The sequence below is a fragment of the Rhea pennata genome, chromosome 27, assembly GCF_028389875.1.
Source record: "Rhea pennata isolate bPtePen1 chromosome 27, bPtePen1.pri, whole genome shotgun sequence".
Lineage (NCBI taxonomy): Eukaryota > Metazoa > Chordata > Aves > Rheiformes > Rheidae > Rhea > Rhea pennata.
Genome location: NC_084689.1, coordinates 4,015,457 through 4,039,733, shown reverse-complemented (window position 1 = coordinate 4,039,733; position 24,277 = coordinate 4,015,457). Strand labels below are relative to the sequence as shown.

General features: G+C 47.0%; 2 protein-coding genes across 3 annotated transcripts in view; both read left to right on the top strand.

Moving 5' to 3' along the window:
- The first annotated feature begins 1,208 nt into the window (after positions 1-1,208).
- Positions 1,209-19,120, top strand: RAB11B (RAB11B, member RAS oncogene family). Its single transcript, XM_062595959.1, has 5 exons — positions 1,209-1,310; positions 7,573-7,768; positions 9,756-9,949; positions 11,578-11,658; positions 14,093-19,120. Exons 1-5 carry the CDS (start codon positions 1,271-1,273, stop codon positions 14,236-14,238), a joined length of 657 nt encoding a protein of 218 aa, XP_062451943.1. The 5' UTR covers positions 1,209-1,270; the 3' UTR covers positions 14,239-19,120.
- Positions 19,121-19,975: 855 nt separating this feature from the next.
- MARCHF2 (membrane associated ring-CH-type finger 2) overlaps positions 19,976-24,277 on the top strand; it is a 37,034-nt gene continuing 32,732 nt past the window's right edge. The window contains exon 1 of one of the 2 annotated variants that reach the window (XM_062596507.1): positions 19,976-20,045. The gene's annotated coding sequence lies outside the window, so the exon portion shown is untranslated. The remainder of the gene's footprint in view (positions 20,046-24,277) is intronic. The other variant, XM_062596508.1, reaches the window with a different exon arrangement.

The window sequence follows — 24,277 nt, the reverse complement described above, 5'->3', positions numbered from 1 at the left end:
CCGTGCCAGGAAAAAAAAAGAAAAAGGGGGAAATGTTTTCCTAGAACAAGTTGTGTCACCACGCGGGACCTTTTTTTTGCTTTTTTTTTTTTTTTTGCCAGAACGGCTCTTTCTGATCGCGTTTAGCGCAGAAACATGCCGGACTCCAGGAGGATCCCTGCTGGTTGGGGCAGAGGGGCCTCGGCTCCGCCTGGAGAAGAGCCCAGGGAGAAGGGCAAAGCGACGGAGCGAAGGGCGTAACGGGGCCGAACCGCGCTCGGGCAGCGCAGCCTCCGCGGGGCAGAGCCGGTGCTCCCGCCCGCTTCGCCCCCGTCGGCATGCGGCCCAAACCGGAGGCTCTGGCGGCAGATATTGCCCTGGGAAGCAGGGCTGTGGCTGAACGGAAGGCAACCCCCCACTCCGGGCCCGTTTCCTCCCTCTCGTCCTCCCCTTGCCTCCGTGCTGCGGAAGCTCCCGGCCAGACTGGGGATTAACAGCGGTGCTAAAGCCCTGTGCTGAGCCTCTTTTCTGATCCGGGCCCCCGAAACCCGCGACTCCGAGGATGGCAGTGAGAGTGGGAGCGGAGCTGGGAGAGGGGAAGGGGCTGGGCAAGGCCACGATGGCACCAAGGATGTCAGCTCGGGGCAGCGGGGGACTCGCTGGCTGCCAGGAGGCTCCGTTGCGTGCTGACTCCTGGCTCCACTGAAGCTCGCTCGGGCCGTCTCACCCGATTAGGGGGTCGCGTTGGCCACCCAGACCCCACGGAAAGCGAGCGTCAGCTGCTGTCCCGCACGCAGACACGGGTGCCTGGGGGATAATGGCCAGCAAACCAGCAAAACGTGTCCTGGGAAACCTGCCTCTCGGCTCCCGCACAGCCGGGCCCGGCACGCTGCCAGCGCCGCGCACTGCAGCCGCCGCCGCGCACCGCAGCCTGCCCGGTGCTCGGCGCTGCGCATCCCCGCAGCGCACCGAGGCCCCGCCCACCGCCCGCTCCAGGCCCCGCCCACCGCCCGCTCCAGGCCCCGCCCCCGCCCCGCCTCGCAGGGTCCCGGCGTCGGGCAGGCAAGCCCCGCCCCTCCCCAGATGCCCTCGTTCGATTGGGCACTCCTAAACGCCAGTCAGAGGCGCGCCGGCAGCCTATTGGGCGTCGCTCGTGGTTCTCGCGCGCCGCCCGCCTCCTGCGGGCTCTGGCGGGCGCTGATAGGCGGCGGCGGGAGCGGCGCTGCCCCTCCCCCGGCTGGGCCGCGAGTCGGTGCCTGGCAGCGAGAGGATCGGCGCCGCCGCCATCGCCATGGGCACCCGCGACGACGAGTACGACTACCTCTTCAAAGGTACCGCCGCCGCGGCGCGGCCCGGCCCGGCTCGGCCCGGCCCGGCCCGCCGCCTTTGTGCGCGGGCGGGCGGGGCCCGCTCCCCCCCCCCCCCTCCCCGTTCCCCGCCCGTCGGGCGGCGGCGGGGCCCAGCTGGGCCGCGCGGGGATGCGCCGTGCGGCCGGGCCGGGCCGAGCCGGGCCGAGCCGGGCCGCGCCGCCGGTGCTCGTGCCGTGCCGTGCCGTGCCGTGCCGGCTCGCCTCGCCTCCGCGCGAGCCGTGTGGGCGCCGGGAGCGCGCGCGGCGGGCGCGTTTCCCGCGGGGACTGGGAGCGGGAGCGAAGCGTTCGCCGCCTCTGGGTCGCGGGGCCGGGGCGGGGGGGGGGGAGCGGCCGCCGGGGGCTGCCCAGAAATTACCCGGGTCCAGCCGGCGTCGGGCGAACCAGAGGTTAAATACGGAACTTCTTAGAAGTTGATGACCAATGATTAATAACTTAAAAAAAACCCCGCATTTTAACGTGAAAAGTGATAATTCTTGTTTACTCAGAGCTGTTTGAATATGCCTGTCCTGACGCTTGCGAAGTTCCTGATTGTTCGGCAGCTGCACACGGGAATAGTCTGAAAAAATAGAGAAGGGGGTATGGATTTAACATTCTCCCCGAATCCGCGGGGTTTTTCTGTTTTTTGCTTCACCTTTGGAGACCGATGGTGACTTTTTGTGCTGGCTCAGTCGTCTTTTTTTATTGTACTTAGAGGTTGGTGTTCTGCGCTTGTAGAGATGCTGGGGCGGACCTTTCCCCGGAGCCTGCCACAGCTGTGGCTTTGTGGCCTGTAGGCAGTGTGCAGGTGGCTTTAAAAGCGATAACCCTCGGGTTGCCCAGCTTGTCTTGCGCTTGGTCTCCTGCGGTAGCGTGGCCGAAATCCTCAGATCCAGTCGCTTTTACAGAAGGCGAGTTTAATGTTACCGTGTCGGAGAGCGCAGGACGTCTTGGACTTGGAGGGTGTGTGTGTGTGTGCGTGCACACGTGTGCTTGCTGTGATTAAAACCTCCCTGGAGTTCAGTGTTGGTGCATGCTGCACACATGCGACCCCTGACAAGGGCAGCAGCAATTCCACGTTTGCTTATTGATGAAAGGAAAGAGTTATTCATCTGTTGGGAATAGTTTACTGTGTATTTTTGATTATTGGTTATTTTCCGTAATTGGTACGGAAGTCTTTGCCTGCTTAGGGTATTCATTTTGCAATCTTTCAGGTAGTGAGCAAAAATCTTTATTTCTTTTCTACCTGTGAAGCAGAGGGTCTAGCCTCAAAAATATGCTGAGCTGTCTGGATCTGAAACTGGTTTTCTTCTGAAGTCATTCCACCATCTATTTCCCAAGTGGCAGGGTAACTGGGAACTTGAAAGCCCTCTCCCCCCCCCCCCAATTGTTTGGTTTCGCTGTCTGTAAATACTCAATTAGGTAGCCAAAGCTCCATTCATCTTAAATATATATATGTGTGTGTGTGTGTGTGTGTGTGTGTATGTGTGTGTGTATGTGTGTGTGTATGTGTGTGTGTATGTGTGTGTGTATGTATAAACATGCTGCTTTGAAATGCAATTTTAATTTTATCAAGAGTGAAAGTTGACCCAAAGCTATTTGGGCAGGAACCATGCTATTGTATTGATACTGCAAAGTAACTTGGCATACTTTCTCTTACTTTATTTAATGAAAAAAAAGGAGGAGAGGATTGTCCTTTCTGTTTGCCCTTTGGATAGTTGTCTTAGTACAAAAACAAAGCAAAAGAACTCTCCTATCTGGTCATCTTTCCTTCCTTCCAGGCTTTTTGGGACCAGACAAGAAATAATAAGTGGGATCAAATGGGATCATGTCTCTGCTGTAATAAGAAGAATGAATAGGACCAACTCCCCTTCCTTCCCCTTCTTCCCTCTTCAGTAATGGAGTTAAATATCATGGGGAATTAACATAATGAAAGAAGTAATGTCAGGAGGTTTTGATTGACTATAGCCCAGTCTTATCTACATAAATGGCTTTTGGACTCTTTTCTACACATAGTGGGCAGAAGTAGAAATGACAGTGGAGGAGGGTTGCATTCCAGGAAGGATTATTTTAATTTTTTATGCCTGAGGTTGACTTTAAGTTTTGACCATTTTCCCTACCCACCCATCCCCAAGGGAGATGTTATTGGACTCTGATTTTTTTTTTACAGTTGTAGCTTATTAAAGAAATTTGCATAATTGCATTGCAATATTATTTAGGATGTCCATTATTGAATATCCAATATGGCTTTGCAGTCACAATTTTTAGCTTTTTATGTAGAGGAAGATCTGGAATTGCTTCTGTAACTTTGATATCATTGCTGGTAAAAAGAACAATCAACTTCATGATCCTTTTTTTTTAAGAGACAAAGAGCCCCATTTATTGTTAGCCTCTTTAATGTGAAATAGTGTTTAAAAAAATTATTCGGGGTGAAAATGGCTGAGGAGTTTGTAGCAACAATTTACATTTGTAGTTGGCACACTGTCCTTACTGTTCACACAAAAGAATGACTATTCATGTCACTACTCATCTTGTGTTGTAGGATGAGGCATTTTAATAGGGCTGTATGAAAAATGCATATATATTATTGGCTTATCAGGTCTAGTGCACAATAGGCCAAAACTAATTTAAGGTTTGGTGGTACTCTGGGAATGCGAGTGTGGTTATAGTCAAAGCTGTTCTGCTGAACTAGCTCCTTTTTATCTTTATTACCAATTTCCCTCTCTTGTGTATGCATCCCCGCAGTCAGAGCTGCTTATTTTATTGACCAAAACAAAATGTTATTTGTTAACAAAATGACTGAGCCAACCTTTGGGAGAACAAGCTGGATTCTGTGTGCAATGCTGCACAGAATAGTTAAATTGTGAGGGTTGTATTTGTAGATGCGTTTCAGAGATGTCACCCAGGCAAATCCGATGGTTTAGGGATCTCTCTGTTCCCAAATTAGTTCTGCAGTTTGTAAGGTTAAAAAGCACAGGAATTTTCAACTGTGTTTTGAATGGGTTGCATCTGGAATTGAATATATGACCTTTTAATATTTGTTAAATTAAAGGAAGTCTTGTACCTATTAAAATGATCTCCACAATAATTTTCTTCTCAAGAAGATTAGCTATTATAGGTGCTTATTTTAAAAATTGTTTTTGAGAATTTGCAGATACACTGGCTCATGGAAAAGGGGAAAACACAGAAAAAGCTTACTGTTACCTTTATGGAAATTTAGGCTGTTCTAACTAAAACTTAAGCATAACAAAGGAGGTGCTTAATAAAAGCAAATACATGTCATATTATTCATCAATATCTGGCAACCTTATGTGAGTAGTATTTGTAATGATCTCAGTTTATGTAGTCTCTACTGAAAAGAGTCCTAATCCTACTGATTGTTCAAAAGAATATACTTTTGCTAGTTTAATAAACTATGTATTTAAAATTATACTATAAACTTGATATTTTAATTATTTTTTTTTTTACCAACAGTTTATTGCACTTGATTTTAATGCTCTTTCATTTACTTTGTACCTGCATCCTGAAGTATGAAGCACATTGTACAGGGTGTAGGATATACTCTACGCAGACTGGAGGTCGGTTTTTCATGCGGCCAAACAAAGTGCGGAGGCCACACTGATGACTTAGTGATGTTAATCGACATCTTTAATGACTTTTCAGATGATGGACAGGTAATGTGGTGAACTTTAACTTTCCCAAGATAATCACTTTGGTTCAAAATCTTATTGCTGTCTTCATGCTGAATTACCATAGAAAATAAAGGTGCCTGGACCCCTAGTCTTTCTCTTTCAGGATAGAGGAATATACAAAATACTTGTTTAGTGCTCAAGATTGAGAACTGATGGAAAACACTTGGAGATCATAGGGTAGGATAAAACTTTGTTGTGTTAATTTGGATCTGATTGCCTTTCTTCTATACTCCTGCATTCACTGGCTTCTCCAAACACTTCCTTAGAAGCACCATTGGAATAGTGAATAGTGTGATAAAGGGGAGTCCAGTGCTTTGAATGCAGCCAGCTTGCAACAGGCAGGTAACGAAGCTAGTGCAAGACCCCTTGAATTTTCTTCCTGCGGCAGTGGAGTTATGACCCAGGAGTCACCTACACAGTTTATGCATGAAACTGCTAACTCTAAAATGCCAAAAGTTAGAAGATTGGTATGATCTGGAGAGGAGGCTCTGCTCTCTTGAGCCACAGCTTCATTAGCAGCTGACTCCCTTTGGAAATGCTGGAAGGCTTCGAGGTTTTTACGATGTAGCTTGTGTAAGTATTATTCTTACCTTCTCGTAGTTAGGGCCAGGAATCTGTTGTGCGGTACGGCCTGCTGCGAGCCCGCTGGTGTCTGTACAAAACTGGTGGCCCGTTGCTGGAACGCCCCGTGGAATTAGCGATGGTAGGGGTGAAATATTGTTTGTCCGGAGGAAGGAAGAAAAAAATTAACCAAATCCTAACGTGACAACCACTTACAAAATCTTTTTCCTATATCTGTTCTCATGCTCTAAAAATTTGTTGAGGCTGTTTGCCAGTGGAGCCAGAGCACGGGGCAGAGGAGCTGGTTTAAGCCATCCCGGGTGGGGAGTTGTGGCACCTCGCCACGATCCGCTGGCTGCCTGCTCCCGCCTCTGCTGTGTTTTGACTCTTTCGGCCGCGCTGGCACGATTGCTGGTGTCTCTGCGCCGTCAGCCGGAGGAAATGCTGGTGTGGGTGAGTTCCGAGCGGCTCAGCGGTTTCCCAGCCCGGCTCGGGAGCCGGCGCGGCGGCGCAGCCGACGGCACCGGTGGAAGGGTGGGAATGGGCTGCCGGGGTGGGGAGGTTTGGGAAGGGCAGCCGCGTGCACCCGGAGCTGTGCCGTGCCGTGAACAACGGCCTGAGCGTAGAAAAGCTTTAATAACGCTAAATGACTGGCGGGATCTGTGGCCCTGGGAGAGCGCTGCCAAGCTAATTCGGAAAGCGTGTAATTAGAGCGTTCTGTAATTTGTTTCGGGGTTGGGGTGGGGTGAGGAATACCTTTTCCTACATGCCCATCCCTGCTTTTCTGTAGGAAAAGCAAGTTGTATTAACGAGAAAGATCAACAAATCAGTATTTTGACTAGAAACAGAATATTCACAAGATTAAAGAAGCCTCACGGAATGCCTTTTCCCCTTCTGCTCGAGCTGGGATGCTGTTAGGTGGAATACCTGAAGTCGCACAGTATGTGGTATTTCCTGAGACAGAGAGGTTGGCTGAATTGCTTTTACTCCTGTTTCCATTTAATCATCGCTTGCTCTAGTCAGTACTACGGGCATTTAAGAAAGCACACCTATGCGTAGTCTCTTTACCAGCACAGTAAAGAACGCAGCGTGTAAAACCCCGGTCCTGCCCTTTGCGTCGTCGGTGCGACGGTCTCGCCGAGAGCCCGGTCTCGCGTGGCCGGACCACGGCGCCGCGGCCTGCTGGGGCCGGGGCACGGAGAGCTGCGATCGGGCTCGGCAGCAGGCGTCGGCGTGCGGGGAGCCTCTGCTACGCGGCGTTCCTTTGACTTTCACGGTTCCTTTCGGTAAAGCTGGGTTTTGTATGTAAAGATCTTCTCCGTGCTAATGTCTTCTCTGTTAACATGGCAACGGCTGGTGTGGAGGCAGAGATTTTTCAACTCATCCTTTACTCCCCACGAAGCCTGCTAGAGCTCGCTTTGCTGGGCGGATTTTGTTGTTGTTCCGTAGCTCGTTTGTGGTGTCGTCCGGTCTCCCGCGTTGGCCTCGCCTTTTTGTGAACGAGCTTATGAATGAAATTACCAAAGCAAAACGTACTGCGTGACCCCGACAGGGCACGCAGGTTGCTGTTTTCGATGAAAACTGAGCAGGTTTGCAGCGTGCGCAGGCGCTCGTCAGACAGGCGGGCTGCCTGTTGGCGAGTTCGTGGCGAGTTAGCGTGCGGGGGGGACGTCTAGCTACCCCTGGCCGCTGGTGGTGGCTCGGTTCCTCCCTGGCAATGTTTAGCTGTTGACTTGTTGCTGTAGCTGTTTCTCGTTTCCATCTTTGAGGAACTGAACAGCTGCTAGCAATTGAAGGCTTTGGGGCTGCTTCGGGGGAAGCAAGTGTGAGAGTGGTAAAATCTGAGGTGCTGTCAGCGTAACTTTCTCTTATGTTTGGCTGTGCAGCTCCTCTGGTTCCTTCCTGCAAGCCAACACAGCAGCCAGGAAGCCTCGGTGCTCTATATAAATGCTCAGGTGAAGAATTAATTTTGAAAATAATGTGTTTTCTTTCAGTTGTGTTGATTGGAGACTCTGGAGTTGGAAAGAGTAATCTTCTGTCACGCTTCACACGCAATGAGTTCAATCTGGAAAGTAAGAGCACCATTGGGGTGGAATTTGCCACCAGGAGCATCCAGGTGGATGGGAAGACGATAAAAGCACAGATCTGGGATACTGCAGGACAGGAACGATACCGTGCCATTACCTCGGCGTAAGTACTGTGTTTTTCCTCAGACTAATAGTAGAACTATAGCAAAGATCCTATAGATAAATTCATGGGTAGAAAATCAGTGAGACGTAATTGGGAGACATGGCAAATCATTTGGAGAGACTTCAGTGTCAATCTATGTCATAACAGAGCAAATATATTAAGTAACACAAAAATAATGAAAACAATTTTTAGATTGCAGTGATACTATTGTAGAAAAATACTGTAGAAAAATGATAGCTTAAATTAAAAAAAAAAAAACTTGGGAAATTGCTGGAATCTTGTGATCTGGGTGTGGGTTGTTTTTTTTTAAATCTTGTATCATGTTCTAGTCTAGGCATGGTAGTGTAACACAGTCCAAGTGGCTTTCGGTCTTCATTGCCCCGTCAATCCTGAGGTTGAAGGTATTCTTAGGACATTCTGCAGCCACAAATTCACTTGAAATCTCAGAGTTTGGGTTAGTTGTAGTGCTGAAAGCTTTATCCAAGGACACACTCTACATAGCATGCAAGCGTTGAATCTGCAGCACTGGACACGTCCCTGTTTATGAAAGTGGTGGTGAGAAACTTTTGAGTACAGCAGTTTGTTAATCCAGATGGTGTATTAAGATGTGACCTCAAATCTGCTTCTCTGCAGGTAGTACGCATAAGTGCGGGGGGGGGGGGGGGTGGAGGCGAGGAGGAGCTGCTGATAGGCCTCGTTATCCAGGCCGTGTTCTGATTAGTGAGCTGAAATTTTCTACTCTTACAGATGTATCAGTTTCTAAAGGTGTAAAGCTGTTCCTGAATCATGCACAAATTGAGCTATTTTAAACTTCAGGTTAGGGGTACTTTTTTGATGTAAAATGTATATATACATACATTATGTGTGTACATATATGTGTGTGTAAATATATATACACTATATATATACACAGAGAGGGGGAATGGTAAGGCAGAACAGATGGGAGAAAAATAGAAGATGGTAGAGACCAAAGGGAAAAATACGTAGGGAAAGAATGCAAAATCAAAGCAGCAGCAGTAAGTGACAATTTCAAATTACATCTTTTCCATAATAATTGGCTTGTTTTTCAGAGCATTTTATGACCTCTTAATTTTTTATCACTGCTACAGAAGCTTAGCAAATAAACCTGCTGATTGAGTCTAGTTGAACAGCAGACTTAGCTGATGAGAATTGATACATCTGTGGTCTTGCTTCTCCTGTATGCTGTCGCAAACTCTTGCTGGACTCGCTGGTAGGCTAGTTCGCCTTACAGTAAAATATTTATTTCCCCTTATTTGGCACCCCGAATCAACTCAATGACATGTTGGACAAGTATTGGTGGAACAGTGTAGAAATGGTGAGATTATGTAGAGGAGAAATACAGGAATCATATCCCTGTCGATGTAGATCGGCTTGTGCAGTGCTGAGCCCTCAGCCTGAGTTGAAATTGGCCCAAACCTGCACTGAGGGAGCAAACTCTGTTCTTAGATTATGGGCCTGTGAATAAGGGTCAAATAGCCCAGAGGTCCTCCCCCCTAATCCTGCTTTTTTGAGAGGGACAGGAGTTATTTGAAAGATGTATTTAAAAGATGAACAACAATCACTGACAATTTACAAAACTGTCTTTTCTACCGGAAAAATAAGTTATAAGCTTCAAAAAACCCTCTGGCAATACTGATTCTGGAAGGTGCTGTGAGATTTCTTGCACACCGTTTTAGACTAAAAAAAAGTCACAGCTTCCATGGTTGTCTGCATTTTGTTAAGTAGAATTCTATTTTCTAGAGACACCATTAGAAAACCCTCAACAGTTGGAACTTGTGTTTTTTAAGGAATGGCTTAGAAAAAAAAATGCAGTATTTGCATCAACACAACTTTTTTTAAAGGGCCAGGAAGAGTACTAGTTTTAACTTCTTTAGTAGTAAATTGTATAGAAGAACCAGATATCGATGTTTTTGTTATAACTCTTGGACAGAGCTCTCTGTAAGAAATGTACCTAATATGGTTTCAGATATTACCGTGGTGCTGTTGGGGCCCTTCTTGTCTATGACATTGCCAAACATCTCACCTATGAGAATGTGGAGCGTTGGCTAAAGGAGCTTAGAGATCATGCAGACAACAATATTGTCATCATGCTGGTGGGTAATAAGAGTGACCTCCGCCATCTGAGAGCTGTTCCCACCGATGAGGCCCGGGCTTTTGCAGGTTTGTAGAGAGTATGTTTTGCGTTAATGCTTTCTGAACTTGATCACGTTTAGTGCAGACTGAACTCATGCTACTGCTGTTCAGGGCTGAACTTTCACCTCAAGTCTTATCTTGGCCCTAATAAAAGTGTTTTAAGATTTTTTTAAAATGAAAATATCTTGGCTTATGAAATAGATCTTTTTTAAAAAAAAATACTGTTTGTAGTACATGTTTTTGAAACATTGTCCTTGAGCTACCTGATATCTGAAGCGTAAACATTTCCTCTAGCCCGGCTAGAAACAGTAAGCAACATTTGGAGGAGAAAGTGTTCTTGGAAAAATAAATTCAAAGGGATTCTAATGTGCCCTGGAAGTTTTGAAAATAACCCTTTTCACTTAAAATGAACTAAACTTCTGGCTGTGGAGAGGATTTAAAATTCTCCTTGCTTAGTGTTTATTCAGTCCCATCTCAGTAAACAACATCACAACACAAAATGTCCTTTCTTTGTCGAGGTGTGGCTCTACTGAGAGCTGTATCAACATGGAGAGCTGCAAATGAATACTGAGTCTTCTCTTAGATGCTGTAGTTTCTGCTCCACAGCACTGATGCACGTAGTAATGTCATTTAGTTTCATTCAAATGCAGTGATCATCAGGCTTAAGTTATGAGTCGTTGGGAGAAATCCAGTTGGTTATGTGAGCTTCTGTATTTTTTTCCCTGTCTTCAGGAGCTTGCAGTGGGCTCATCAAATGCTATCTTGCACTTACACCCCTAAGGACATTTAGTCCACTGTTGTGGGGCTATCAAGCTTGGAGCTTGAATTTAAAATCCTAGAAGTATTAGTAGGGCTTGCTGAAACGTATTTTCTGAAGTCTGCTATCAAGCAAGTACATTGTACTCAGTAAAGCCACTAAACTGCACAAGTTTGCTGTTGAATGTGAGGCAAAGACTATACCAGAGTATTGAGACAAGTTAGTAGACACTCCAGATAGGGTATTACTTTGGTCCTCAGCTGCCTGTCAGGACTAGTATAAATACCTAGTGGTATTTATACCACTTTTATATTTATACCAGCAACGTAAGCTCTGTGACTGAAGCTCACCTATGTCTAGGCAGGCTGTACTGTATCATTCTAGGTGTGATGTTCAGGTATTCATGACAATAGTTAAATAAAAATCATCTGCTCTGCAAGGGAAAAAAAAGAATAAAGACTGTATTACCAGGGGGGTTATTGTATTTTGGAGATGGGACGTGATTAGAAAGTTGTAGATCTGTTTTGGGATGCAGAGAAGGCTCGTGACTCCTGTGGCAGCCAACATGCTTCAGCCTGTGCTCTTGCTCAAGGTACCTTGAGCAGTGAGCTGTAGCCTGATGAGAATAATATTGTGCAGGGCTGGGAGAAGTATTGCTTGGCTGAGTAAGGACTGCAGTGAGGGAGATGTTCTCACACGATGGTGAGGTACTGGCCAAAGGTGATGCTGCTGAAAGGCTATTAGCTAAATAAATGCTGCACAAAGTTTTTCAGTGTATAACAGGGGTGAGGGGGGAGAACCTAGACCAGGCACTAATTGATTTGGCTTAAAAATAAAGGTGAAAATCTGAAAATAAAGTGCCATTAAACTTAACTGAAGCACTTGTTATTTATTACAGAAAAAAATAATTTATCTTTTATTGAAACTTCTGCTCTGGATTCAACAAATGTAGAAGAAGCCTTCAAGAACATCCTTACAGGTATGGCTTGTTAAAGATTCAAGTGACACCTTGAGGTACTAAAGCTCCTTCATGGGCATATTTTGCACCTGTCTAAATTGTTTTGGTGTTGGGAATGATTATTTGCAAGTTCTGGTCTTAGCTTTGTCTTCCCTTCATCTCCCCTATCTTCCCCCTCCGCCTTACTGCCCCAGCACACAACCCACCTCCGTGCCCCAAAATCTGGAGATGTTCTAGTCTTCTGATGCTCCTTAAATTCAAGCTATTGCAGTAGCACTATACAAAGGATACTAGGAGTTCATACCTGCACAAAATCTAGGCATTGAAGGCATACCCCTATCAGGAAGTTAAATGTGCCAGAGTTTTCTTGCACTGAAAGCAGAGTGGTACGTAATTCTTTTGTCCAGACTATTGAACTGTTACTCATAATTGATTGCAATGGTTGTGCATGATTACACCCCAACAGCATAGCTGAATGCAGGCTGCCTTCTGGGAATGTCCCTGAACAGTGCCAGGAATTGTTTGGGAAAGTGATAATGGTCACAAGCTAAAACCAGGCCAGGGATAGTGATTTCCACTGCGCGATAATGTTCCTCAGAACTGTTTAACTGATGTAGATGCAGCTGAGTATGCTGTCCAGCTGCAGCTTCAGACTTCATGCATATACATGGGAATGCTGTTTGACTTACGCAGTAGGTCCACTGCCTTAGAGTATTAGACGTATTCTGTGCAGTAATATTCTGCTACTTGCTTTTGGTCTCTTCCCTACTGGGACTTGGAGTTTTCCTCCTTAAGATGAGACTGTCGCTTCTGGGTGCAGAAGGCAGCCTAAGATGCTTTTAGGAGAGACCTGCCAATGCTGCCTGCTGTGACAGATAAGGTGTTTAGGGTGCCAGAACTCAGACTGAGGTCAGGCTTGGGCAAACTGAACTCAAAGTGCTCCCTCTTAGCAGCATCCTGGGCTCTCAAGAGAGCCAAGACTGGCCGGTTTAGATTCAGTGTGGATGTAGCTAGTGGGGCTGAGTAGTCCTAAAAAAGCTGTTTCTAAAGTGACTACCTGAGGGAGAATCATTCTGCCGAGGGAGGAAAAGAAACTGGAGAAAATGTTTTGTGTAGAGCAATTAGTTGGAGGAAAGCATGAGGAACTTGGAGGAGGGAAGAGAGTGGAAGACACAGGCCAGGGGTTTCTTTACAGGCTCCCAGTTTGAGGGAGTCACTACAGACTTACAACAGCAGCAAAGCTAATGGATGCTACCCCAAAGAAAGGAGGACTTGGTGGTAACTCTGAACAACTAGTATAAAAATACACCACTGAGCATAAAAGAAGGGGATGTGATAATATCACTATAACTCTCCTCGTCCCTTTTTATTAAAAGGGCTGAAGGTAGTCAACAGTGAAGAGATCAGTATTTGGTTAAAGGCTTCAATTTTAACCAGTGTAAACATACTTTGTTTCCCCCCCAAAAATAAACAAACAAGCAGGGGACAAAACATGGCAAAACCAAAAAAATTCCAAGCACTCTCCTGTGATTTTTAGTCTTTGATAAAGACATTGGCTGTTGCAATTCTGAGTCTGTAGCTGTATGAATGTGACCATAATATTTACTGCAGACTTCCAGGGAGGTACTTGCCCTTTTCCTGCTGCACAATGGAGGGAAGTTGGAACACAGGCTTATATTTAGTGAAATAAGTGATATAAAAATATTTCAACTGTTAGCAGAAATAATTCTGCTAACCATCCAACTGAAATGGTTTATTTCTGAAAGCTTCTAACCTGACAGTCTCTCGGCAGCAGTTTTGTGAATCTGCGTACTCTCAGGCTTAATATAGGTCAAAGAAATTAACTCTCTCAGAAAAGATGTTGTTGGATCAGTGTGGAGCTTTATGGAACTTTGTTGCTTTTTCTTTTTTTCAAACTTCCGTAAGTGGGAAAACTGATTTGTTAGAGAGGAATAAGCATTTCTGTTACTTAGTTATAACAGTTTGCCAGAAGCTGAAGTGTGAAACAAATGCTGATGGAAAACCACTGCTGTGTGATGATATTTTGCAAGCATCCGTTGATGGTGTTTCTAGATAATGATGCTCTGTTTTATCCAAAATATGATGATTCCCTCTTTTAGAAATAAACATTCCTGCTGCTTTCTTCTTAAAAGGCTTTTTAACAATACTCATGTTCATGGAGTTGTTGAATAGAACATTACAGGAAGATAGTAAAGAATCTTGTCTTAACTTCTCCAGGACAGAGGGAGAGAATTTCCATTACAGACCTGGTAAGCTGGCAAACTATTATGTTACACAGCTGATCAGACCAGGTTCCCTTTAACAGCTCTCCAGTTACGTTAAATCTCCTCCGTCCTGGGTTCTACCACGATCTTTGACAGCTTGCTGTGAGATTTGCACATTCTCTATTGGAAAAAAGCCTTTCTGTGCTCTAACGAGTCTGTTCTCATTTCAGAAATCTACCGCATTGTTTCGCAGAAGCAGATTGCAGATCGATCTGCACACGATGAGTCTCCTGGCAACAATGTAGTTGACATCAGTGTCCCACCAACCACCGATGGACAGAAATCCAACAAACTCCAGTGCTGTCAGAACCTGTGACCTCCTGTAGATGACTTTTGTGCCCCTCACTTCGTCTGTGCTTCATTTAGAAACTTGTGTGCACTTCTTTATCTCCTGTGATTCAGTGACTCCCTCTTCCCTCCTTTACCCCATCCCCAACCCCCTCCTCTCATCTTAGAGCTTTAATTGTAGGGCTGACATTCCCCTGCCTCTGAAATCCCCTTGAATGTGATGACTTTTGGGCTTGAAATATAGGCACTGATCTGATAGACATGTTTATGTTGGAACATCTGCTGCTGGATATTATCCCATGAAGCACTCTCCTCAAATGTTTTTTTTTTCTTTGTTTTTCTTCTGGGAGAGAAACCATGGGGACTTGATTATAACAGTTGAAGAAATAACTACATTTAGGTTACAAAGTTTTTTTCCTCTCATAGTCAGATTCTCTCTCATATCCCTAAGCATGGGGGAGAAATTAAAAGAAAATAGTTGTCCTACTAAATGCTCTGTTCTCTGTCCTGATAAGTCTCACAGTGAGGTTTTTAGTGGCTGCACACATAAGAAAGCTGTTGAAAATAACATTATTATGTAATTACCCCTAATACAGTTAGTCTGGCTGTGTAGTTTACTGTTTTCTGCTTGGGAAATCTTTCACTATTCTTGTTTTATTTGGGAACAATGAAGTACATCTGCATTGCTTTCTCTGCCACCATGATTGCCTGTGCTGCTTGTGCAGGCTTTATGAAGTGGCTTAATATTTATTCATGGCTTATGTTAATCAGTTAACATTATTGTACAGTAAGTGCCAGCATATTGATTTCAAAAACCTTCTACAACCTATACAAGTGGGCTCATTTTTGTACTGTAGATCAGTGTCTGAAAGCAGGATCTTCTCTAGTTCCAGAATTTTTTGCATGCTGCTTTTTCTCTAGATCTCTCCTACCCCTGTTTGAGTGAGTGAAGCAATATTTTCATGTCATGTATATACCTGCACTTGTAAGGGTTTGGGTTGTTGTAGAGAAACACAATACTTTATACATTTTGTAAAACTTCTGCAGAACCATAGCATCTTGTACTTTCTTTTCATGATCTTTCACTCTTGGTCTTGTGCATAATCTTCCTGACCTCTACTAAAATGCATATTAAGATTTCACTTACTAATAACCTTTTGCTTCCCTCTTATTCTGTTTTACTGAATTGCAGACTGTAAATCTCAAATGATTGTACTTCACCTGATGTAACAGATTTGTCATCAGTAGGGCTAACTGCTATAGTATTTTGTTTTGCTGAATGGGAAGAATGTTATCACAACTTTGTGTAGTCAGTCTCTTGCTAGCTTGTGAAAATCCTCTGATGGCTTTTTGTCATTCACTCTCTTTACACTCTTGCATCCCTCCAGTAAACACTGAATGTTATGATGAGGCAAATACTGGGTGAAACTACATCAAGGAAGACTCGGAGACCATCTGCTGCTCTCTGAAGGCTAGTGAAGCAATTTGCAGTGAATTTTTGCTCTGTATTTCTTCAAAATTCTGAGACTGTGCCTCACTTAATACTATCTGCATGTTAGTGAGTTGATTTTTTTTTTTCCTGATACAAAGCAAATATGAAACTGTAAATTGTGCTTGAAGGGGAAATCTGACATTCCAGTCTCAACTGTTTTGTGTCTGGTTACGTAATAAAATTAAGGGCAGTTAACTCTGATGGCTTTTCTTTCACAAGATTTCCAGACCAATGCCTTTAATTTCATGCTGTATCCACCTTGAGGGCTATAGTTCAAAGCTAAGTACACATAGTGCTTAGCCATTTTTCAACTTTGTTTAGAGGATAGGCTCAAAGTAAAGGAGTGCACGCTTGCAGCCTAATACCATTGAACAACGATCTGAATTCCTCTTTGGGTATCACGGGGTTCTGTCCTGAGTGAGTCAAATAGTATTGGAAGCACTTTCAGCAGCTGATACTTAATAGCATCCTGTTGAGGGAAGGTGCAGCAAGTGGGACTTGGAAACTTTTCCTTTTGGTGGTCTTAGATGAGGATGTGATGCATGGTCAGTACTGACTGAGGTGGCAGGTGAGCATCGCCTCAGAGTGTGGAAATGCTGAGATATTGAAAACATTTCCTTCAAGAACAAGTAGTCACTAAAGGAGCTAGGCTCCTTACCTCTTAATTTTGAACAAAAGTTTTTATTGAGAAATAAGCTGGGATAGTGTGAGGAAGAATCATGCAGTTAAGAAGAATTTTTTTAAACCCAGGGTGACTTAATGCATTTATTCTGCAAATCCTGTTCTTAAGATGAACTTTCTGTGCTACCTTCTTCTCTGCTGGTGGTTAGGGTTGATTTGACTTGGAATAAGAAACTGAGCATTAGTTTCGTCATTTCCTGGTATATCAGAAGAAATTTTTTCTTAAGTCTTTTGACTTTGTGGAAAGGTCTGAACTTTACCTCAGAGTCACAATGAAAGGTTCATGCCTTGGGCTTAAGTGTGGTTAGATTAGGTGGGTATTGAAGAGACCGTGTACAACTTCACCATGCATTGACCAAAGTTACCTTGGAGCAGGTGGCTCTGTGGAGTTGTGGGTCTTAGACCCATCTGCTTTGTGCCAGGACGGTTGAGGTGTTTCTGAAAGCTGTTTGGTGATGGGCATGGAAGGCCTGCTGTCTTTTGCTGCAGAACCGTTCGTCTCACCATGGACTGGTCCGCTTAGGATGCGGGGAGCATGCAGGCATATGTGTGTACGTGCATGTGTTCACATTCGGAGATTTTGTGAGCGCCGTGTGCTAAGTGGTGGTTTTATCTGCCATGGTCAGTCAGTTTATTAAAATAGGTATTGACTCAGATTGCTTTGCTGCTGTCCTGGCAGTTAGAGAAGCAGCCCTCCTTCTGTGGGTCTGAGATGATTTTTGTCTAGACTAATCACAGGGATAGCAGTGCCAAAAAAGGACAGTGGGCAGTTTTTTTCCTGGAAAAACCACATTTCTATGCACAGAGAAAAATGCTTTTGATCTTTGAATATTCTTGTGTCCTGCAGAAAGCACTGTGTACTTAACAGAAGCTATAGCTACAACCAAAACCACTGCTGGTGATGGCTACTGAAATCATGCAGGGAAGACTCAGAGGAGTTGTTTGAGAGCTGTGTAACACCCAGAGAAGTTCTCTGATAGCACACGCTCTTTACTGTGCTTTCTTGATGTGGAAGCAACCGAGTTAAATGTAACCCCAGCTGGACTGCTTGCTGTCGTAATTTAGCCGGCTCCATATCTCAAAATGTAAGTGTCAGAAATATAGAAAAGGCTTCGGTTTTCTTTCAGTGTGTTGTAAGAGGCTTGGGGGCAAAATCTGCCTTATAGTAAACCCCCAATGACTAGAAAGCTGCCTGCGAAAGAAAAACGTGCTATACTTGCTTCACTCAAACATTGAGGGTAATTTTCCTAAATTTTGAAAGATAACACTAAAAATTGTTGCTTACTACCCTGTGTTAGTAACGTAATTGCTTTAGTTGAAGACCCCTGCTGATATTTAAATTGGATCCACCAATGCAAAGACAGACATTTTCTGCTAATTGACCTGTTAATTATGGGGAGAAGAGAGGTCTGAATTAACATGCAAAGGGGAATTGCTGCTGAGCAACAAGTAATCTGGTTAAATCAACTTCTTGGGGAAACTGTCTCAATTTAACTTTTTTTTTTTTCCAGTTCAGTGAGGTGCTTACAAACTGCTCCTGTGACTAGATGAGTTAAGGAAGAAGTTTGGAGAGCTTAGAGCTCTTCTCTAGCCCACACAGGACAAGAAAACTTGGATCATAGGAAACTTTTAAAGCACTGTGATTGTGTAAATATAAAACTGCAATTGATGGGTGTCTGCTGAGGCTGCTTCATACCTTATTGAAAAGACTTGTGTGCCTCAGAGCACCATCAAAATTTGGTAGAAGGAAAAAAAAAAACTATTTTCCCTTCTTCCCGCTTTGCCTGCTCCTCAGTGCTTTGGCCAGGTTAGAAGCAGTAGGATGACTGCTGACTCCTAAGATCCCCAGTTTGGGTGCTGTTACATTATTTTGCTAGATAACATTTAATGACCCCACAGTATCTGGAAAGGCTGGTGACTTCTCTGCTAAAAGGAGAGAGCTCTCAGCTGGACATACCAGGATGCGTAGGATCAGTCTATGCCTTTTATTTAAGCAGATCACTCACCAAAAGCAATTTGATCAGCTTGGAAAAACGTGCAGTAGGATTTTGACTTTGTGATGCTTTGATTCCTGCATGCTGTACGGTTCCAGAAGTCAGGGATGTGATCTATTTGTGGGGTTTTTTTGGTTGATTCTTATCTGCGCTTGGTGATAAGGTTCTGTTCCAAGCATGAAGATAGAATTTGCTTTGAGGTTCTGATCTGTGTAGAAACAAGATACTCGTGAAGTGATTTGAGCACTTAGGGAGGCTCTTTTCCTTCATAAAATGTTAAGAAAAAAAACAGTATTAAAGGTAGAGGCCTGAATTTCAAATAAGAAAAAATTGGGCAATTAGAGGTGAAGACTAACTATCCTTCAAGATACAATGTGTCAGGGTTGAGGCTGGGTTCTTTAGACTTTTAAGCACTGAATATGGTGATACTGCAGATAATTCAGTTTGAGTGGTGATTATTGGAATATTTCCATGAAAAATAGTATCTCCAGGGCTGTACTGTTTCAGTAAATAACAGCAATTACTTTAAAATGGTCAGATAATGTGCAGTAGTGTTGTCTGTCAGGCTTTGTAGGCTATAAATAGCACTGGACCTTTATGCAACCCAGAAGAGAGATTCCTTCCATTTACTTTTACTCCTGGTTCCTGTTCAGTTAAGTGCAATTCACTTTGTAAATATATGCAACACTTGATTTTTGTGCATGGTTATTATGTATTGTGGATATAAAGATTGCCAAATCATACCGTGTGTGTAAGGTTCTGTTTCAAACCTGAATGTAGGTAAGGTGGGAACGTAACTTTGGCTCTTTGGAGCCAGTAGGTTACCAGACCCGAAGCGCCGTAACTGATGCTGCCGTTAGGATCCCGTACGTACGTACTACGTGTATTATCCTCCCTTGGTGCAAACGCTGTCCGTCCAGGGAGTCCGCGGAAGCCTTCCCGGCGCCCTTCTTGGCGACACGGCCGCCAACCGCGGCGCCCGCTGGTGAGGAACGAGCGGGTCTGGCGCCGCTGCGGGCACCCGAGGTGGGAGCGCTGTGGCCTGGGTGCTTCACGGAGGGGTGGAGGCCTCCGGCCTCGGTGCATTTCGCCCGCTCGTCCGGAGACGAGAGCTTAGGTTAAGGCGCGGGACCACTGCGGGCTGTGCGCAGGGGCGGGGCGGGGGGCGGGGCCGGGGCCCGGCGGGGGGCGGGGCCCCACCAGCTGTGGGCGAAGGGGGGCGGGGCCTGCGGGGCCCGACCAGCTGTGGGCGAAGGGGGGCGGGGCCTGCGGGGCCCGACCAGCTGTGGGCGAAGGGGGGCGGGGCCTGCGGGGCCCGGCGGGGGGCGGGGCGCGACCAGCTGTGCGCGAATGGGGCGGGGCCTACGTGCCCTTGGCTCGGCGCTGCCGACCTCCCTGCCGGGCCGCTATTGGCCGGCGGCCGTTGCCAGAGGGGTCGCGTTGCGACGCCGGCAGCGCTCCGCGCGCTCCCATTGGTCCGGCGGGGCGCTGGCGTCAGCGCGACGCGGCGCGGGGATTGGCTCGGGGCCGGCGCGGCGCTCGGTGCGCCGCCGTGACGGCGGGCGGGCGGGCGGCCGCGGGGCGGGGGCGGCGCCCGGCGGCCGCAGGAGCCGCGCGCGATGGGGCGGCGCCGGCCGCGCTGAGGGGCCGCGGGCGCCGGGACCGCAGGTACGGCGGGGGCCGGGGGGGGGGGGGGGGAGCCGCGGCCTGCCCGCCCGCCCGCCCGCCCGCCCGCCGCCGGGCCGCCCTCCCGGTGCGGAGGGGGAGGCGACGGTCCGTCCTCGGGCTGCCGCCGGGAGCCGGCGCGGCGGGGAGGCGCCTCGGCCGCGGGAGGGCGGCTCGCCGCCGGCCGGGCGCGCGGCCGCTGAGTGCGCGGCGCTGCGCGGAAGCGTAACCCGGCGGCGCGACGGTCCTTCACGCGTCTGTTCTTTTGATTATTATTATTCTTTAATTATCGTTATTTATCGTTGTCGCCGCGGCTCTAAATAACCGCTTGGGAAAAGGTTTCCTGGCGGCGGGGCTCTCGCCGCCGCGTCTCGCCTCTCCCGCAGCCCTGCGCGCTCCCGTCCGCCGTTGCGGCGGGCCCCGCGGCCGCCGTCGCGCCCCTCCTGCCGGCGGGCTCCGCGGCACCGCTTCCCCCCGTGCGGCGGGAGCCGCGGAGCCGCAGGCTGACCTGGAGCGAAACCGGTAACTGCCGCCGCCTCGCTTAAACCGCTCGTCTCGAGGCGCCGGAATCCGCTGCGGGACTTCTCCGCGGGACGAGCTCGTGGCTCGCGCTCGGGAGGGCCGAGCGGGGTGTTGGAGCCGCTTTTCTCGGTATCGCCGACGTTCGCTTGGGCACGTTTTAGATCCCGTGCAGAGATCGAGATTAAAACCCCCCAAACCTCCCGCAGCGGTCCTCTGGCCGGGGCTTCTTGCTTGTCCGTGCAGTGGCCTGGCTGGCTGGTGACCCGCGGAAATGGCCCTCACCTAAACGGCGAGAGTTAAGGTTGTTTTGTAACTTGGCGTCTCAGAGCAAGCTGTGCAGAGCTCGGGATTTTTTTTTTTTTTTTTTTTGAAAAAAGGGAGCTGGGATGGCTTTGAAGTCGGTGCTCACAATGACTTGCTGGAAACGGCAGCGTTATCTGGAGCAGATCTGACATCGTCAAGCACGCTCGTGTTCGATGCTGTTCTCCCCAAAGCATTTGGGGACTGGGCCGTCCCCTGCCGACGGGTGTACGACGAAGGTCCGTCCGTGTGGCCCCGCTCCTCATCGCACCCTGTACCCTTTATTTGCTTGTGTTCGAGGGACTCTGTGTATCCAGCCTCATCCCCTGACTTGCCTCTTCAAATTCTTTCCCCTCCCTGTTACCAGGCCTCATTTCCCTTTGGGCTTTCATTCTCCCATTCTGCTCTGCTTCGAGCAAGCACTTTTCTCTGCCTTTCCCTTCTGAAATAGTTTCTGGCACTTCTCTAATCTTCTAGACCTTTTCCAGATTCTTGCCAAGAAGCCCTCTGACGCGGAGCTGCTGTAGGTCGGCTCCGATGGCCATGGCCAGTCGCCTTTATCCACCCCGCTCTTGGGAACGTACAGCCCTGCCTGGTTGCCAAGCTTACACATGCACCGAGTAATCCTTTTAACAGCTGGATGTTAGCCTTGTCTTTCCAAGGCTTAAGCGTTTAAGGATTATGGAGACAGCTGCAGGAGGAGTGTTTGGAGGGCTAGTGAAGCCCTGGTTCTCCAGGTGCATTTTAAACTCTGGCAGCGTACCTCCCCCCCCCCCCCCCCCCCGGAAAGAGGTTTGAAGGGAGAGAGGAGCTGGGACTGCGAAATCTTTGTCACGTGCTCTGTAACAGCGAATTTAATAACTCAAAGGCTTAGCAACCCATGGACCGTGGGTTACAGGCCAGCCTTCGGCAGTAAGGAGCCGTTAACTTTCCCGGACGCAGACCAGGTGGCGCAGGAAGCAGCCGAGCATGTGCTTAAGGTCCGTACCATGAATGTTAAATACTAGCTGTGTAAAATCGGGATTGGAACAGGTACAGCGTATGGTGGCTAATCACCCTGCTGGCAGTTTTTAAGAAACAAATGAAAACAGAAACAAGCAGTAGAACTGATGGTTTCTTGTTTCCAGTCTGTTTAGCTGCCTTTTTTTCCAGCGGAATTGCACTGAGCCTGCAGGCTGAGGTCATCCCATGTTGGACACCAAGGAGATGGTGCAGGCAAGCAGTATTATGAATGTACTAACTGCAGACGACTTCTCTCAGAGCTTTTTTTTGCCAAAATAGATGCTGGAAAGGGGGCTTTCCCACTCTAGGTTATTGATGCTGGCCTGGATCAAGCAAGTGCGGGACACGATGTTTCCCTGAGAAGAAGTTAAAGGTTCCTCAAAGCAGCAAGCACAAAAACAGCCCAAACCACTCCCAGCTCAGGCTGGGAAATGAGTAGGTTGAGACTCAAGGTGGCCTCTGAGGCCCTGTTAGTCATGAGGGACTGTTGCAAGTCCTTACCACATGTTTCATTATTTTTTAAAGTAACTTGGCTTTTTTACACTTAAAAAAAAAAAAAAAAAAAAAAAAAAAAAAAGCCAAGCCTTAGCAGATGAAGGGGGAAATCAAGTGTCCTGAACTGTAAACTACCAGATGAGTTTATTTTTCCCCTGCTTGACTTTGACTCAACTTTGGATGTTTGGAGATCTCAGAGTTTCCGTTTTCTAAACTGTTGGCTTTTTTTGCTCCAGAGTAAAGTTCAAACTGTTGTCTTTTTAGCCTCCCCCCCACACACATACACCAGTTTTATTTACTCAGTTTAACTTATGCTTCTGCATGCTCTTAGTGCAAACTCTTACACAGAGAGAGATGATCTCCATATACTTACATTTGTCCCCTTGAAAATACACTAACTGCGTCAGGTCTCCGTGTTGTACGAGACAAATCATATGACAAATAAAGCTGCGGGTTACTGTTAATTGCATCAATGAACGGAGCACGGAACCAAATCAATGCTGCTGTTACGCAAGCACTCCGTGAAGTTCACAGAAAATGGCTTTTCTGTGGGTTTCAACTCTAGCCTAAGCTGTGCTGAAGCACAGTTCATGGTTTGTCGAGGAGGTTAATGCCACGCGCGCGAGTAGCAGGTTCTCCGTTTCTCCAGATCTGAGCTCTCGTTCTCCTCCCTGCTCTCTGGTCAGCTTGAACTGCGACAGCGCCGGTCCTGCGCGGATGCCGCCACCTTCGCCCTGTTGCGTTCGCACCCGTTTGCTGTAGTTGGGCCAGGTCGCGGCTGCAGCTCGTCGGCTTCGCAGCCTCACGAACGCCAGCCGGCGCAGCTGTGCTGGGAGAGGTGGTTACCCGCTCGCAGAGCATTTGGGAGACCACTGCTGTTTATTGCACTGCGTAAAAGTACGGGGCGATCCTCCGCCACCTGCCTGCTTACAATTTCCATCACTTTTCGCTATGCTGGAAAGTGTCTTCTCGTAGCTGTGGTGGTTACAGGTTATGAAAAGTCTGAATGTCGTGGTAAAATGCAGAATAGCACAAATGCTCAAGGCACAGCCCGACAAAATACCTCGGGGCAGGGACTGAGCCCTTCGTATCCACTGGCAAAGAGAACAGCCGACATCAGTCGTACTGATCTTCTGGAGCTCTCTCGGTCGTGCAAACACATCACTTGCCCTGGGCCTCACCAGGACAAGCAGTGTTACAATCTGAGAGCTGTGATTTGTCTCCATTTTCGATCAAAATGTGCATCTGTAAGTTTGCTTTACTTTCAGATTTTAAGCAGCAATTATAAGTAAACTTCTCAACTTTCCAATTCCTGATCTAATATAAGATGATAACATGTGGTTAACCTCAGGGGCAAACATAGCTTAGCTGTTAAACATACTGTAACTGCTCTTGCAATTTTAATCAGTTGACATGAAGTCATGAAAACAGACTGAAGAAAATGTTCTCCTGCTGTCCTCAAAATCTGAATATTTTTTTAGAGGGGGAATGCACAGTATTGGCTTGGGGAACATATCAAGCACAAACAAATCAAATGTAGTTTCTAAAGCGCTTCTCAGAAATTCAAAGAGGGGAGTGTAGGAAAGCTCTTGCAGTCTTGGCTGTTGCCATGTCTGCTTGAAATTTTGACTGCTTTAGTCCTGTTTCAAGTAAAAATACTAAGGTTTAGATTTGAGAGGGGTGGGAGGGGAAGAGTTTGCAAGGTGAACTACAGCTCTGGACTCTCCTCAACTTTTTTGCCCCCCTCCTAATTTTTCTTGTACTTCCTTGCAAACAAATCAGTCAAGGCCTTTGTCTCCAAAAGAACTGCAAATGCAGCCTGGGCAAAATCTTCCAAACTTAATTGGGAAGAAGAGAGAGACGGATTTTGCAGCATGGGTATTAATAGCGAAGTTTTACTTCGGAGTGAGGAGGGA